We start from the raw sequence: 18,738 nt of genomic DNA, 5'->3' as shown, positions 1-18,738 counted from the left end.
ATGACCCTCCTCTTGCTGGGAGTAAATTACCAGAGGGAATGGGGTAAGAATTTATAGAGATCAATGACTGATCACTTAAGGGCTGAGGCACAATGGCAGCTGACCCAGGAAATGCCTCCCCCGCCTGTGTCCAATTTCACACAGGTTAAGTACGAGCAGATGGACAGATGCAAGGGCATCTTCTAGGTATTAAGTGTTGCTCACTTCAAATCCGCCTGCCAGCCCTGTGTCTCAGATCAATGATCAATGATCAGCAACACAAACTTACCCAGTGACTTCAAAGGTGGGCTGCAAAATAAGGCTGGGCATAAGATCACATGGGATTGTGGAGGGGTTGCCATGACCGTTACCTACACATATCACCAGTGCTAGGCAGCCCTCCCTTGACTCACCAATTAACGGATGTTTGAGGGCCTCTTCCCATGTCTGCTGGTATTTCACCACGAGCCTGGGGTGCCCCCCACCCCCATAACATCGGGTGTGGAAACTAGAGTATTCTTGGCCATCTTATCGCCATGTCACCTCTCCCCTCACTGAGTCCTAGCTAACTACTCCGAAAGAACTTTCCCAATGAATAAAACTGCAGGTCTCCATCACAGCCTGTGTCTAGGGCTAGGTGTAGCCCAACAGTGACCAATACTCCCAGGGTCAGCCGTGAGTTAGGAAGAGCTGCAGGACCTACAACCGGCTGAAATGTAGCGAGAGCTGAAGCTGGTAGGCCACTCTGAGCAGAGACGAAACACCTGCAGAGGAATCATTTGGGCCTTGGGTGCTGTCTTTCCTGCTTGCCAACCCATTATTGGGATAAGGCTTGATGGTCCGATGGCCCTTCATCCTTCAGATGGTTGGTTTTAATGGTCCTTCAGTCTGTAACTGAGGAAGTATGCAATAAACTGGCAACATCCACGTGTGGCAAGGGGCATTTCCACCAGCAATAAAATGCCTAGATGGTCCAAAAACCATCTCTAATTCAGGCCTTAATCATATCAATTGGATGCCCAGCTCCATGATGTTGATAGACAATCCTGCTTCCTGTTCATCTCCCCCACCCCTCTCCAAACCTCCACCTCCAATACCATCTCCATGGAGAGAGAAAAATTCAGCCCAATCATCAGTTAAGTTCTATGTTATCAATCCAAACCTTTCATCTCAGTTCTCAATGTGAATATAGAACTGATAGTCATATAATTTACCTGCTTTAGGTCCAAAGTGATAGTCACATAATGATACTCCATTCCATTTTGAATGCTGGGGCTTTGCCACCATCTGTTGGTCCCATCAATTGCATTTGATATTTCATGTCGTTCTGTAGAAGAAATGGGAACAGCATTCAAAATTGGTGGGAAATGTGGTCAACATCAAAGAGTAACACAATGCCAAAATTTCCATCCAGCTGGTATTGAAGTTTTGTTGCAGCTATACAATATACTGGTCAGCTCCTCCCCTGTCATGCAGAGGAGCAGCTCTGGGCACCAGACCTTAGGAAGGATATATCGGCCTTAGAAGCAATGCAGTGTAAATCTTGATGCCTGTGTCAAATTTGACAGCCATCTCTGGGCAAGAAAAATGGCAGATGAACTAATGAATGAGTCGTCAGCAATGCATCCACAGGTAAATGGGTCATGAGTCCGTGGTTCAAGTCAGACTCTGAAGTGTGTACCTTCACTCTATTGACACTGTGTTATAATGGGTAGCAGGACAGGCCCATGCCCAACATGCAGTCAATTTGACGGGGAGCTGCCTGTTGAACCACTGCAGTCCCTGTGCTGAAACCAAGCAAGAGCAAAGTCATTGAGCTGAACAGTAGAAGAGAGACGTTGGAGGAGGATTCTGTGATTTCAGGCTGCACAGAGGATCCAGAGAATGAGTAATATCCCCACTTCGTTGGAATGGTGCAAACTCAATTCAAACCACTGGGGAGTTGTTACAATGGACTCCAATAAATTGGCAAAAATTGCCCTTTGCCTACATGCAGAATTGGATTGAAAGGGTTCTGGGTAGAAATAGAATCACAATGCCTAAAGTAGGGGAAACTGATCATAACATTTACACTCATTGGTTACTATCAGAGGGAGAATGTTCAGGAACTAAAGAGAAAATGAATGGTTTGTTGACAGGGTACAGCTTAACCAGGGCCTGTTCAGACAGGAAAAAAATTGAAACTCTAGTTCTCTCCATTGTAATGAGGAAAATCCTGTCATTGTGATCCAAAATATCATAAGTCCTATGATAGTCACTGTAATAAAACAGCTTCAATCCATTTGCAGATCCAGTTTTGTTATACAGATCAATTTTATATTTTGACTCTATGACAGTCATCAAATAATAGTTCATTCAAATATCCAAACAAAGTCTTTAAAGCTTATCAGTTTCAATGTTCTGAAGGGAGGAAAGACGCTGCTGCTGATTTTCAAATCAAATCCCTGTGTAAAAGTTAAACAGCAAGCAGTGTCTCCCTCCCTTCTGAATGATGACAGAGTACACCATAAGTGCAGTCAACAGGAAAAATCCCAGACAGTAATAATTTGAAAATCAACAATTCCTTGAAGTCTGTCTCCATTAAAAACAAGTGTTACATACCCTTCGGATTTCTACTGTTCAAGTCACAGATCCTGCACTGTGGGTTCCTAAATGGTCGCCCAGGAACATGTTCCACCAGCTTGCAGTACATTTCAGACCCATTTTGACCACAGGTAGCATTGGAAGTAATATCAGCCATGCTGGCAAGGTTTAGCACAGCCGGAAACAACCCTGAAAAGAACAAAATAACTTGTGTTAAAAGACAACTTCTCAATAATAACTTTTATTTCACTAAACTGAAGAAAACTTTTATCATTAAGGTCAGGTGAATTGGCCATGCTAATTTGCCCATAGGGCTAGGTGCATTAGACAGAGGGAAATAGGTCTTGGTGGGTTACTCTTCGGAGGGTCAGTGTGGACTGATTGGGCCGAAGGGCCTGTTTCCACGCTGTAGGGAATCTAATCTAATCTAAAATTAAGCAATACTTAATTCAAAAAAACCTTTGTTCTACTAGTGCTTCAGCTGCAAAAGAATTACATGTATAACCATAGAGTGAAACAGTTTCACAAACAGAATTAATGTGTTCCTTTTTACTGCCCATGATTAGTGTGTTCTATGATTCTATATGATATGTGGGAAATTGTTAAGCATGTTCTCACATAATCATCTGTGTTAAAGAAGTGCTACATCTAACAGTTATATTTTATTTACTTGTTTTATGCAAGATTATATATTGTCTTCTTTCTTCTTGATGACAACTGCATTATTTGATTGGTACACTGCATTCTGAAATACTTCATACTAACATTGCATTTTGAAAGATTACATCACAAATGGAAAACCATTAATCCCTTTCATCAAAAAACAAAGTGCTGAAGAAATTCAGGAGTCTGACAACACCTATGGTGAGAGAAACAAGAGTTAACATTTTGATTTCAGCTGATAAAATGCCATATGAAACTCAAAACATTAACCCTGTTTTCTCTCTGCACAGATTGTTGCCAGATCTGAATTTCTCCAGCAATTTCTGTTTTTACTCCAAATTTCCAGTCACCGCTTTTATCCCAGTTCATGTTTAGTTAACTACTCTTACCCAATCTTAAGACTTTCAGGTTTTGTTTTTTTTTGCAAGCAAGTGGTACTATCTAAGTAAAATAATTACTCTGACTGTATGAGAAGTCCAGCCATTAAAGAAAAAAAAATGACTTTGTTGCATTGAGAGTCAAATCCAATCTGGCAGCATTCAATGAGAATTGAGATAGAATGCTGGTACTAGGGTTGTTTTGCGCTTCTGCCAGGAATAATGGCATCACCTCAAATATAACAGATGTTGTTTCTATTGGTATTGCAAGTTGAACATTTTGGCAAATATGTTTTTAACAGTTTTGCAATCCACAGACAGCTGCGTGCACTATGCCTCTGACATGTGAAACATGATTACACAGAGCTCATAGCACTAATAGAAATAATCCCTGCAGTTCTTGGCTTTCAGTAAAGACCTAAATTTAAAAATTAGCACATTAGTAAATTTATTAAAAAGAACTAATTGCTGCTGAACTCTGCAAATTGGATAAGAATTTTTAAACAAGTTGCGAATTACAGATCAGTACAGGCATATATCAGTGGGGAACATGTAATTTATGTGATACCTCTAGAAGTTAGAACATTAGCATTGTCTCCCTGCAGTTCAATTAAAGAGATGTACAGAATGTTGCAAGCAGGTGAGAAGGGGGAACTGAGTTGACTCTGTTTGAACCAAAGGTTCCAATTCTCTTTGCATTAAACAGTACCTCTCCAATCATAGAATCCTTATAGCGTGGAAGCAGGCCATTTGGCCCATCTGGTCCACACTGACCCTCCGAACAACATTCCACACAGACTCACCCCCCTTACCCTATCCCTGTAATCCTGCAGTTCCCCTGGTTAACCCACCTAGCATGTACATCCCTGGACACTATGGTCAAATTAGCATGGTTTTTGCACATTTCTTGGACTGCGAAAGAAAACCGGAACACCCGGAGGAAATCCATGCAAACACAAGGAGAACGTGTGAACTCCACAGAGCCAATTGCCCAAGGATGGAATTGAACCCAGATCTTTGGCGCTGTGATGCAGCAGTGCTAACCACTGCTAACCACTGAACCACTGACCAATTGAAAATGGTGCTAATTATTTTTGCTGTGAGCAATAACGAACCAATAACAACATATTTTTGAATTAAAGATAAAACAAATGTATCAATTCGCAAAGATATGCTGTTGGTACACATATGCACACAGCCACACAGTTAAGTGGAAATGTAATCATACCCAATACAAAGTAAGATGAAAGAAAGCACATTTTTGAGCCTTGTGGTTGTCTTTGACACAAAGGTTTAACCTGAAGCGGACGCTGATTAGCTGTTTTCTTGGATGTAGTCAGTCATAATGAACATTGCAGTTTTTGAAAATTTTTGATTCTTTGCTTTGTATTTTATAGCTGTTTCTATGGGAAACAGGTGCATTGTGAGAGAGAAAATGGAAACAGCAGCTTCTCCTCAATTATTTCTCAAAATCATCTTGGAAGCTCCCTTGAAATATTTATCCAAGTGATGATCCCTTCGAAAGATTTTCCAAGTGTAGATTTTGTAGAAGAGTGACTAAAAGTTGAATGCTAAGGAGTACATCAAGTACTGCCCAATATGATGATGCCATATGAACCTGGGCAGCGGTAAAAGCTTTGGATCTTGAATGAGTAAGATCTCACTTCATGGTCTCCCTCATAGGCTCAGAACAATGTTCCAATATAACTTAAACTCACTTGTTATCATGCAATAAGTTACATCTTGTCAGAGCATGTTCTCAGTAGTCTACCAGGTCACTTTCTTCTGCTACACTAGATCAAACAGGCCAGCTAGACCTCTATCAGGAAAAAGGATGGTAGTGGCAAATCTGCCAGATGGATCTTGCACTATAGTGAACTGTGGTGAGAACCCAGCTGACAATGTGGTGGCAAATAGTACAATCATTTTGTTCATGGGAGGTGGGCATAGCTGGCTAAACCAGGATTTATTGACAATCCCTAAATGTCCAGAGAGCAGTTTAAGAGTCAACTACATTGCTGTGGGTCGTATGTTTATTGTACCAGGTAAGGATGGGGGATTTCCATTTCTAAAGGACATCAGTAAATTAGCTGGGTCTTTACATCAACATCGTTTACGCAGTGGCCATTCAGCACGCATTTTATTCCAGATTTTTATTGAATTCAAGGTTCAGCATCTGCCATGGTGAGATTCAAACCCATAATGCCAGAATATTCAGTAAGAGTTATAGATGACTAGCGCAGTGACACTGGCACTGTGCCACCATCTCCTTTTAGCTGCAGCACATAAAAGACTGGCAGCCATGGAGATCCAAAGATTCTTCAGAAAAACTGGATGGGGAGATCATAGTGTGTGTGTGTGTGTGTGTGTGTGTGTGTTTCTAAGAGCTCTGACAGGCTGGCTTTTTGAACAACCCATCTCTCATACTCAGCAGCCCCTGGGACTGCCATCCAACATTTTTTTGTCATGCACAGGATAAAAATCCCCACCTTTGAAAGCACTTTCTCTTAAGAGAAAGACAACTGTCTCCTGAGACTCCTGAGAGATAACTATCAGAAACTCCCCCAACTGCTGTTATCCACTTCTAGAATGAAAGCTCAGCTCAATATCACTGCTATAATATTGCTACAATATATAAACTACAGCAGTTAACTTCTGCACAGCAAGATTTCATAAATGGCAAGATAAATGACAGACTGGTCTGTTCTGGAAGTGTTCTTGAAGGATGAATGCTAGGACTCCTCCCCTGTAATTTGTAACTTGCTCACCCTGCTTTGTTTATTGTGCATGGCCAAATCCTTTGAGCATGAGGGCACTATAATTTGGTTTGTGCTGTCAGGCACGTGGAATAACTTCGAGTAGCTGACTTGCACTCGACCCGTGTGGGAATTTATGAGATGCTACATGGCCATCCAGCCACAGAGAGCCCTAAGGGAGCATTGTTCGCATGGGATTGTTTGAATCCAATTTAGCAGGTGAACAGACTCCAGTTTAACATGTTATCTAAGTGAGAGCACCAATGCAGTATTCCCACACTAGTACACTGAAAAGTCAGCCAACATTATGATTTCACAAGCCTGTCCGCAGCTTGAACCCCGAGACCTTCCAGAGTCGAGGTAAAAGAGCTTCCACATGTCAAGAACCAAGTAGATACAACGAAAACAAACTCAAAGCCTTAAACATAACCTATCTATTTTTGTTGTAGCTTTTATCTCAAGGAATTATAAAACAAAACAGATAATGTTAATATTTAAACTATAACATGTTCTTCATGAAATACATTTATAACTCACTGCAGTTTTTGAATGTATTTAAAACGACAAAATTATTCCTTGTTCAAATATGAACATTAGCTAAAGTTCTTTTATTTTTCTTTCCATGGACATACTAATTTACATAAACTACAATTTAAATGAGAATGGGACTTAGACCACAACATGGAATCAAAGGTATTCCACAATATAAGTGATTGTGAACTCCCCTGGCATAGCACTTGTGAGACAGATGCATAGCAATTGTAACTAAGTGTGTAACCAAATTGTAACCAATTGCAACCAAAGCTAACACAGTGTGCTTGAAGCAATGTTGCAGATGTTCCAATGGTTAGGGAGCAATTTCTACAGTGTAGATCGGAATTGCACTTGGCATGGTTCATCAGTCGTTAGCACTGATGCCTCACAGTGCCAGGGACCTAAGTTTGATCCTACTCTTGAGGAACTGTTTGCATGGAGTTTGCACATTCTCCCTACGCCTGTGCAGGTTTACTCCAGGTGCTCTGGAGTCACAATCCAAAGATGTGCAGGTTAGGTGGATTGGCCACGCTAAATTGCCCATAGTGTCCAGGGATGGGCTGGCTAGGTGTATTAAACATGGACAATGTGGGATTATAGGGACAGGGTGAGGGTGGGTGTAGGTGGGTTCCACACTGTAGGGATTCTATGATCATGCAGATTCCCAAATGCAGCAGCGTCTCTGGTAACTGCCCAGGAAATTGACAATTCCGATAAGCAATTCTGCCGTGCCTGTAACCCTCCAATAAAGACCCTTAAAATGGGGGAACTCAGAGGTCTGATTCCATTAATAATACTTATCCAGGAAACATTTGAGGATCCATTCTAACTTCTGGGTAACTATTAAACTAAATTGCTCATTCACTACACAACTCGCCAACTACATTCCCCCTGACCATTTTCTACTACCCCATCAATTAGGTCCTGATTATTCACATACCTAACACAATTCCATCCTACCCACCTAACACCTTAACCCACTGCCATCCTAACCCTACATTCACTTTGCACATATTCCCTCTTGCAGCAACTGTTCTGTATATTTATATCACAGATCACACCACACTGAATCTACAAAAGGACTGCTGATTTTGACAAAGTTTCTCTCTGCTACTGGATTTAGGATTTCAAGACAAATTCTGGACAGAGGCTCCCGCCCAGAACTCTCCAACACAGAAGACAATTTGAGTAAATGGGTAAACTTTAAAGTCTGACAAGGGAAGGAAATCGGACCTCTGCCCATGATCGAAATGTGTGGACTGTTGCATGGACTTGGAGATGATGAATCAGCTTTAATCTGCAACAAACACAAAGGCAATCCTTTACAAACAGAGCAATAATTAACACCAGAAGCCTGTCTTACACACCTGATGTTTGGAGCTTATCTGTCTTTCGTCTCCTGAAGAAATGCTGCAGGAGCCACTGGAACTTCCAGCATGAACTCATTGTTTCCAGTTTAATCAACACATACCTTCTCATCACACCAAGCTTGAGTTTCAATTCCCATCCAGCTCTTTCTACTTAATTTTGCCCCTTCGACTTCAGAAGTTCATTGTCAACATGCAGATATTTTCTATTACAAAGCTCTGGAGCAGGTGAGATTCGAACTCAGACCGCCAGGCTCAGAGGTATTGGCATGAGCGCAAAACCACAAGATCATTGTTCATTGTCAATATATATGTTAATGCCATTGCTCTACACCCAATAACATATATTTCAGTTAGTCTGAGGACTACTGGCAATGTTGAGAGGGTCACAGAATAACCAAGCAACAACCTGACTCAATCATATATTGATAGATTAGATTACATTTTGATTAGATTACATTACAGTGTGGAAACAGGCCCTTCGGCCCAACAAGTCCACACCGACCCGCCGAAGCGCAACCCACCCATACCCCTAACCTAACACTACAGGCAATTTAGCATGGCCAATTCACCTGACCTGCACATCTTTGGACTGTGGGAGGAAACCGGAGCACCCGGAGGAAACTCACGCAGACACGGGGAGAATGTGCAAACTCCACACAGTCAGTTGCCTGAGGCAGGAATTGAACCCAGATCTCTGGCGCTGTGAGGCAGCAGTGCTAACCACAGTGATAAATGAAAGTCTTTGGTCCCTAGGTGATCATTTCAGAGTATATACTATCACATAAGCCCATCCGAGGTGGTAGTATAATGGCATACATTCGGGGGATAGTGGTGCTCAATACACATTGAGTCGTAGAGTTACACAGCACGGAAATGGACCCTTCAGTCCAACTCGTCCGCACTGACACGATATCCTAAACTGATCTAATCCCCTCTGCTATCAGTTGGCCCATATCCCTTTAAACCTTTCCTATTCATGCACCCATTGAGGTGCCTTTCAAAAGTTGCAATTGTACCTGCCTCCACCACTTCCTCTGGCAGCTTGTTCCATACATATTCCACGATCTGTATAAAAACGTTGCCTCTCAGGTACCTTTTAAATCTTTCCCCTCTCACCTTAAAGCTATGTCCTCTAGTTTTGGACAACCCTAGTCTGGGAACTTACACATTGCTTTTCAATCCCATAAATCTCATTGGCTCAGGTAAATGATGAGCAATCGTGGTCATGCTTGATGAATCAGTACACTGCCTCGCTAAACACTACTTATGAAGCAGGATGAGAGATGGGTATCAGAATGCAGTTTGTGTGGAAAATTTCGATGGCTATTATTGTGTAGTGATTGAACCGAGGTCAGCCAGGTGGATCACATAGAATATGAGTTCCCTGATTGGGGCTATTAATCTGGTCTAATCAGGGAGCCCTGGCTGACAGGTAAGAACAAGAGTGTGTCACTGGCCACTCGGGTGTTTTCCTATCTTCCTGGTGGTGGAAATTGAATAAAGATTCGTGCACTTTGTGTCTCTCACCATGTCTCACACCATGGGTGCTGGGGAAAAAATAAGCACTACCGCAGTTCGGCTGTAATGTGGGGGTTAATTTAAAAAAAGAAGAAAAAGAAGAAAAGAAGAAAAGAGAACAGGAGTGTCCACACAGCTTTAACAAAAAATTTTTCAAAAAAGAACAAGAGTGTTTCTTCTTGTGGGTCTGCTCCTGGGCCTGGCCAAACTGAACATAAACAAGTCCAGGCAGCAGGCCATGGAGGGAGTCATTAGGGCCGATTGCCTGCCCCTCTTCCGTGGTTACATTCCAGCCCCGGTGTCCCTGGAGAAGGAGCATGCAGTGTCTACCAACACCATCGAGGTTTTCAGGCAGAGGTGGGCACCACAGGGAGTGGAGAGTATTATTTACCCCTCCAAATTTGATTTAATTCCTGCCCTCCCCTTCATTTTTGCGATCACGCAGCATTGCCCTTTGATAAGAAGGGCACTGCTTGTCACTGGCCACTCTGGTGTTTCCTTTCTTCCTGGTGATGGAAAATGAATAAAGATTTATACACCTTTCATTGTGCCTCACTCCTAAAAATAAAAGAAAAAAAGAACAAGAGCATCAGGGGTTCTGTTCACTGTGACAGCTGGCTGTGAGGGAGCTAGGTCACATTCAGGGACTCTCCTTGTATAAGTAAAGGGTGACCTAGTGACAGGATACTGTCCTCTGTGGAGTTATTTCATATAGGTTAGTGCTATCACCACTGCTCAATCCCGGAAGGTCACAGCTTCCAGACTGAGCTAACCTAGGGACATAGACACAAATCAAGTCTAGTGGACCAATCAAATGGCTGATCTGTATGCATTTTGTAAATTCTCCATTCCTGCCTGCTCCCTTGGCCTTCTTGCCTATAACAATGTAACATAATACTGGATTAGTGGTGCTGGAAGAGCACAGCAGTTCAGGCAGCATCCAACGAGCAGCGAAATCAACGTTTCGGGCAAAAGCCCTTCATCAGGAATTTCTGACTGTTCAATGAAGGCTTGTGACAAGTGGTGAGAAAACTAAACTCATCTTCACAAAGTTGTGCATCACAGATGCAGTTGTTCATGACATTACTGTAAGCAATAGCCATCATTTTGCCTATGTGGAGACTGTGGAACAAATCTTAATTTTTTTTTGGCTTGGTCTGAGTTGCACTGGGATCTTTTAAAAGGTTTCTTGATGTGAGACTGAGCGAATTCTCTAACCATATTTTACCAAACTCATAGCATTATCTACTTACCTCACCCCTACGGCATCCATCTAGACCCATCTCACCACGCACCATTCCCAGAACCACTCAGCACACTTCCATCGATTGTGTCCATGTCAACTTTAAAAGTCCACTGGGCACATGGACAAGAATTGGCACTCCGAGGGCAACCTGCTTGCTCAAAGAGGTTTTCTGAAGATGTCTGAGAAGGGGAAGACACCACTATTATTGGCCAACAAGGACCTGCAGGTCCTTATCCAACAGGTGATGCAAACAAGGGTTGCCAGGAGGGCAGGCAGAGGAAGCAACTGCAAAAACGCCTGGCAGCCTGGTCTAAGATCACCACCTGGGCCAGTACAGTCTTAAAGGTGCAAAGGAACAGCCACGGGTGCTAGAAGAAGTTCAATGACCTCCTCCGCTGCACCACAGAAATGTGCACAATGGCACAGTGGCTTGGTGGTTAGCACTGCTGCCTCACTGTGTCAGGGACCTGGGTTCAATTTCACCCTCAGGCAGCTGTCTGTTTCCACATCTCCCTCTGTCTGCAGGATTTTCTTCTGAATACTCCAGTTTCTAGTCCAAAGGCATTCAGGTTGTATGGATTGGCCATGCTAAATTGCTTGTGTCTAGGGATGTGCAGGGTTACAGCGATAGGGGTGGGTCTGGGTGGGATGCTGTTCAGAGGGTTAGTGTGGACATAATGGACCGAATGGCCTGCTTATACACTGCAGGGATTCTACAATTCTCTGCCACCTCACCCTCACTTCATCTTTGCCATTGCACCCACCTACCACCAAGGCTCTTGGAGTGCCACTCTTGCAATTGACCGGAGCATCTTCCCTGACCTGTGCCCAGTCCTCTCCCCTCCAAATCTCCACATGATTAAAGCTGTAAGGCATCTGCAACACCTCTCACTCCCTCACCTGCACCAGCACTAAAAGTGAGGCCATCCATTTTCACTGCACTCCATTCCTCCCTTTCTCCACAACAGGGAAGACTAAACCTGCAAGGGTGAAGGGGTGAGTGACATTATGTTCCTCCACCCTCCACCTGCTAGCAACAGAGTTCTGGCTCCCACAGGAGGCTGGGACTGCCAGTGACAAAGGCAAGTTGACTCTCCAGAATGTGAATTCCCAAGATTCAGAGAGAGGTGGGTGGGAGCTGGAAAGACCAGCTATCTCTGGACCGTCCTGACAGGAAATTTCCAATGGGTCTGTGAGTGGATCCTCCCCTGGTTGGGCCCTATCCTGTCTCCTTGCAATGTCAGTCTCACTCATTACACACAACTTCAAACCACCAAGTGTGACATCTTCACTGTTTCATCTTGTGGTTACATTCAGCATGTCCACCAAAGTGGGGAAGTGGCCTGGCTCTGCCAGGAGCCACATCTTCAATCTTAGAGGATGAGAAAAGTGAGTTTTCAGTGAAAACATCAGCAATAATGGATGCAAAATGCTGATAGAAGATGCTGAGAATGTTAGGCTAAGGAAATTTGGGAGTGCAGGTTTTTGAGCACCTCGTTCCGTTGCTGGCCAGAGCCCAGAATCCGACACCCTGTGGTGTCAGCATTCAAAGATTTATAAGGGGTGGAATAGGAGCAGCAGACAGGGAGTGTGGGAGGAAATGGGCCTCAAGCTACAATGTCTCGAAGCTACAGCAATGCAGAGGGTCATGTCCAGGTTTGTGACTGCCTCCACGGTTAGACCCTCTGGGTCTGCTGGAGAGGTGCACATACATCTGCAATCACCCAATCATTGGTTCCAAGGGTCTGGGAACCTGGCATGTACTCCCTTCTTCACAAGGAGGCAGAGTGGTGCCAGGATACCCTCAGTCACAGGCCCCTCAGAGATCTCCTTGCAACTCACTCCAGTGATGGTCAAGACCATCCCACCTGCCATGCCTGCCCACTGCCAACCCTTGGACGTTGATGCCAAGGTAGGTCAATGCATCTGGCAAGAAGGTCCTCATCATATCTGGACCGTGCAGAAACAAGCCCACCCCCCTCAAAGATTGCCCGACCAAGCCTCGAGGCCAATGGACTGCACAGTGGAGGAAAACTTCTTCAAGGCAGGCATCCTTGCAAGAGGATTCGAAGTAGGGTTAAAATCAACTTGGTAAAAACAATGACTGCAGATGCTGGAAACGAGATTCTGGATTAGTGGTGCTGGAAGAGCACAGTAGTTCAGGCAGCATCCGAGGAGCAGTAAAATCGACGTTTTGGGCAAAAGCCCTTCATCAGGAATAAAGGCAGAGAGCCTGAAGCGTGGAGAGATAAGCTAGAGGAGGGTGGGGGTGTGGAGAAAGTAGCATAGAGTACAATAGGTGAGTTGCAGTGGGAGAGGGACTCCCTGAGATTCTTGTCGAGAGAGGAGGAAAACGTCTTCAAGGCAGGCGTCCTTGCAAGAGGATTCGCAGTAGGGTTAAAATCAACTCGGTAAAAACAATGACACTGTTTTTACCGAGTTGATTTAACCCCACTGCAATTCACCTATCGTACTCTATTGTACTCTACGTTACTTTCTCCCCACCCACAACCTCCTCTAGCTTATCTCTCCACACTTCAGGCTCTCAGCCTTTATTCCTGATAAAGGGCTTTTGCCCGAAACGTCGATTTTACTGCTCCTCGGATGCTGCCAAAACTGCTGTGCTCTTCCAGCATCACTAATCCAGAATCTGATTTCCAGCATCTGCAGTCATTGTTTTTACCCAATGGACTCCACAGCCAAGGATATTTCCTCCATCCTAGCTATGGAATCCAGGGAATACATCAAGATGCAGTGGGAGGGAGAGGAGGAAGAAAATCTATTGAAGGCATGGGTGTCACAGAATTATAATTGACTTTGCATTTCTGCATAAATGTCACAGATTCAACCTTGTATCTGGTCATTAGACTCTCTGTTTAGGCTTTAGGTGGTGCTGATATACATGGCCTTTCTCTTACAACATCCATCTTCTCTCACACTCTTTGTCCAAAAGTGTAGCTCCCAATCAGCAGTCTCTGAGGCAGGGAGGTGCAGTACACAAAGGAGGCAAATACACCAGAGTATTCAGGGATGAGGGACACTGTAGGTCTGTGTCATGTACAGTACATGGGTCTTTGTGCAATGTTCCCTGCCTTAAAAGCCCTGACTTGATGGGGTCACTCCCTCATCCCACTCTCTCACAGGTCATGTCTCTTACCCACCCTCTCAGAATGTGGGCACAGCCATTTTCTTCCCCATCATGTACTTTCTATTTCCAACATGCTGGAAGGTGCAAGTGGGTGTTCCTCGGCCAGTGACTTTCAGCCTCAACCTGAATTTGTCATGGGCACCCAAAAATCCAATCCTGGTAGCCCTTCTCACCAACACCATCAGTAAGGAATGCCTCAAGCCTTTTTTTTCTTAAAGTGTAGGAAATGTCAAACTTTTTTGTTTGATTGTTTGTTTCATGTGCAAAGACTATACCGAAATGTTTCAATAATGGTGAATATATCAAGAATAATTATGAATCATGATTATACTTTATTATGAATAAAGTATATTTTGTAAAAAAAAGAACAGAATAGTTTATTCTTAATGTGCAAAAACTGCACAGAACTGCTTCAGTAACTGTATGAATATAAAGATAGTTTATGAATAAAGCACATTTTTGCAATACAAGGATATTAGAGGCACAGCTAGTCATGTAGGCAGTTGCTTCTGAAGAATCCTTCAAGATACTGTTTGAATTCATTAAAACTATAGTTCTCCTTCTCAAGATAAATGCTTAAAACCATCATCCAAATAATATTCAAAAATACAATTCATATGAGCACCTTTTGATACTTTTGAAAATAACATTTAGACAAGCCAGTCTACACACACATTTAATTTAGTAAATGCTTTTTCTGGTCTTCAGCTGATGCAAGTATTTCCTTTGGAAGTGGTTAAGGAAAATTGAAAAGCATTCTTTGATCAAGATCTGTTTTAAATTTTAGTAGCATTAAGTGTGGGAAGATCATGGCTAAAGAACATAAAGAAAATAAAATGTTGTGCCGGAAATGTTTCCCAGCTGTGTACTCAGGGTCCTGTTGTTCAGCTCCAGATGTAAAAAACAAGTTCAATAACTTCATAATTGTTTAAAATAACTTCGACTTGAGCAAAAAACAAAATCTAATCAGGTACAGTGCAATTAAAGAAATGGAACAGTTGCAACTCTGTTGCATTCAATTACTTCTAACTGCTTAGAATTTTTTTAAATTATTCTAAAGCAATATCATGTAGTTGCTCCAAAAATACTATGGCTATAGCCGAAGGAAACAGTTTACTCTGGAGCTCCAAGACTGCAGCCAACATTTATTTCACAATATCCCCAAATATTGTAAAAAAAACAGAAACTCCCACTTGTCCACTTCAATATACCATCACTCCCCATTTTCTACTGCTTGTGAAAATTACTTATGATAAAATATTCTCCAGTGTGAGCAAACTGCACTATATATTAACATTTTTGCATCACACTCACAGTCTATCCATTGCTGTTCCACCAATGTATTTTTGCCACTGAACTTTTGCCATCAATGTTTTTGTTGGCTCAAATTAAAACAGTAGCATAGCAGGAATGAAACATACACATGCAAAATACTGAGAAGCGAAGGATTCTGAATAGTTAATTAAAATCAAAAAATAAACAATAGGATTGAATCATTCAAAATGGTTATGGAAGAAACATATTAGCTGCAATCAATGCTTCAGATTGAAACCTTGTAGTGCAAAACTCTGATCCGGAGCATTTCTGGAGATGGTGTAGCAAAGAATCGAAAAGCTCCAGGTGGCCTGCAGACTGCCACAGCCCCAACTAACATAGCATCACAAGCTGAGGAAGCATTCACCAAAAGACTCCCAAATATTGCTGTCATGATGTCAAACAGCCATAACAATTAATCTGACTCTTGGCTTGCAAACATAGGCAGCACATTTAACAATTTGGTTTTATTCATTCATGGGATGTGTGCATCACTGACTGGGTCAGCAATTATTGACCATCCCTATTTGCCTTTAGAAGGTAGCAGCAAACTGCCTTCTTAAAACGCTGCAGTCCTTGGGAACTACGGGCATACTCAGTGTTGTTGGGAAGGCGGCTCCAGGATTTTGAACTCATGACAATGAAGGAATAACGATATATATAATTCTGGGTTGTGGCTTGTAGGGGAATTTGTAGGTGGCGGTGTTTCCATGAAACTGCCACACTACTCTTTCTAGATGAGAAATTTTGCAGGCTTGAAAGTGCTGCTAGAGGAGCCTTAGTGAGTTACTGCACTGCACTTTGTAATTGGTACACATAGTTACCACTATGCATCAGGAAGTGAATGGATGGAGTGCCAATCAAGTTACTTGATTTGTCCTGGATAGTGACAAGCTTCTCCAGTGTAGTTGGAGTTGAATTCATGCATGAAGTAGGGAATTTTCCAACACACTCCTGATTTATGTCTTGTAGATGTTCAAAGGCATTGAGGAGACAGAAGGTGAGTTACTTGCCCAGCCCTTGACATGTTTGTGGGACCACAATATTTTTATAGCTAGTCCCGTTGAGTTTCTGGTCAATGGGAATCCCAGAATGCTAATTATTGGATGATTTAGTGGCTAATACCATTGAAAGTCAAGGGTAATGGCTAGATTCACTCTTGTTGGAGATAGTCATTGCCTGGCACTTGCAAGTCACAGTAGTTACTTTCTACTTATCAGTCCGAGACCAAATGTTGACCAGGTATTGCTGTATTTGGACATGTTTGGCTTCAGTATCTGAGAAATTGCAAATGGATCTGAACATTGTACAACCATCAGTAAACATCTCACTTCTGACCTTACAATGGAGGGCATGTCGATGATGAAGAAGCTGAAGGTGATACAGTCTGGGTACAGTGACGTTCTGGGACAAAGAGAATTAACCTCCAACAAATCAGAACCATCCTTCTTCTTGCAAGGTGTGACTTCAATCAACTCCAGTTTTGCTAGGGCTCTTGGGTGCAACATTTGGTGAAATGCTACCTTGATATCAAGGGATGTCCTCTTTCCTCACCTATGGAGTTTTTAGGACAGTAATTGGCTGGATTGGTTTTTCCATATCTGGGCAACTTCCATGCTGTCAGGTAGATGCTAGTGTTAGCTATATAGGAACAGCTTGGTCAGTGATGTAGATAGTTCTAGAGCTTGACACTCACTTAAAGAATATGTGTTCAACCACACTCAGGAACCATAGCAACAGCATTGTTCAAAAGGACTAGGCACCCAATCTGCAGCTAAGTTAATTTGTAATACCCTCTATCAGGACAAAGTCTCAGGAAATACTCTAGGGTATTTCTGGAGATATTGTGGTGAGCTCCTGCATGTGACAGAGAGTGTTGATGCGCCCTCACAGGGAGCTTGGAGAATTTAGTGAACCATCCAGACTAACACTGTAATTGGGATGGGGGCTATTTTGCAGGACATCTGTGACTGTAAATAAAACAGGGCAAAGGAGAAAATGCTGCAAAGAGATTCTTCAATGTTCCTTAGAAGTCACAGCTGGTCGGTCACATGTAATGAACATGCCATTATATAATTAAATGTGAGATCTATACTTGTCCTTTGATCAAATGCTGCTAGATGTACATTGAGATCCCAGTCTGGTGTATTGTAGGCAAATGCTGAGAATGCTGGAGAAACTCAGCAGGTCTGACAGCATCAATGGAGAGAGAAACAGAGTTGATCGTTTTGAGTTCAGTATGTCTCTTCTTCAGTTCTGATGAATGGCAATTAATGGAGCACCACAGAGAACAGAACTGAGGCCACAATTATTCACAATACCTTAATGACTTGGATGAGAAAAGTGAATGTACCAAGTCTGTGGATCATACAATAATAGATGGGAAGGCAAGTAGTGAGGATAGCACAAAAATTCTGCAGAGAAATATGTACAGGTTGAGTGAGTGGGCAAAAACTTGACAGATGGAATATGCTATAGGTAAATGTGGTTTATGAACTTTGTCATGGCAAGTAGAGGAGTTGAATATTATCTACATGGAGAAAGACTGCAGAAAGCTACAGCACAGAGGCATTTGGGGTGTTTGTGTATAAATCACAAAATCCTAGCATACAACTTCAACAGGTAAAAGGGAAGGCAAATTGAGTATTGCTTTTATTTCAAAGGGAATGGCATATACAAATAGGGACGTCTTGCTGAAACCATCCAAGGGATTAGTTAGACCACACCAAGGATATTATGAACAGCTTTCATCCCCTTATCTAAGGGAAGAAACTGGCATTGGAGCCAGTCCGGAGAAGGTTCATTCTGCTAATCCTGGCTATGGAGGGACCATCTTATAAGGAGACCATCTTAAAGGTGACTTTATTGAAACATACATATTTCATAGAGTAGATGCAAAAAAGATTTTTTCCTCCTGTCGGAGAGTCTCGGAGGAGAAGGCATAATCTCACACTAAGGAGTTGCACTTTTAAGACAAGAAAGGATGAATTTCTCTTTTCAGATAGCAGTGAATGTATGGATTTCTTTACCACAGAGGATTGTAGAGGTTATGCTATTAAGTATATTCAAGCCTGAAAAGTAGGCAGATTTATAATCAGTAAGGGATCAAGGGTTATGGGGAAAAGGCAGGCAAATGGAGTTAAATGGAACTGCAATCCCATTGAAAAGACTCAATGACCTACTTCTGTTATTAGGTTTTGTGGAAAGAGTGTGGGACAAGCAAGTTAACAGCCATCTGCTTGATTGGGTT

The 18,738-nt window shown here is 42.6% G+C and overlaps 1 protein-coding gene across 3 annotated transcripts in view; it reads right to left on the bottom strand.

Moving 5' to 3' along the window:
* The window catches only part of lama2 (laminin, alpha 2), a 387,170-nt gene that overhangs the window by 286,519 nt on the left and 81,913 nt on the right, over window positions 1-18,738 (bottom strand). For all 3 annotated transcript variants that reach the window (XM_072556030.1, XM_072556031.1, XM_072556033.1), the window contains exons 2-3: window positions 2,581-2,751; window positions 1,194-1,306 (exon numbers count right to left, since the gene is read on the bottom strand). In XM_072556030.1, coding sequence (XP_072412131.1) covers window positions 1,194-1,306; window positions 2,581-2,751 — 284 coding nt within the window. The remainder of the gene's footprint in view (window positions 1-1,193; window positions 1,307-2,580; window positions 2,752-18,738) is intronic.

This window comes from Chiloscyllium punctatum, chromosome 3 (assembly GCF_047496795.1).
Source record: "Chiloscyllium punctatum isolate Juve2018m chromosome 3, sChiPun1.3, whole genome shotgun sequence".
Classification (NCBI taxonomy): Eukaryota; Metazoa; Chordata; class Chondrichthyes; order Orectolobiformes; family Hemiscylliidae; genus Chiloscyllium; species Chiloscyllium punctatum.
Note: the sequence above shows the minus strand (reverse complement) of the source record. Positions and strands in the feature narration are given on the sequence as shown.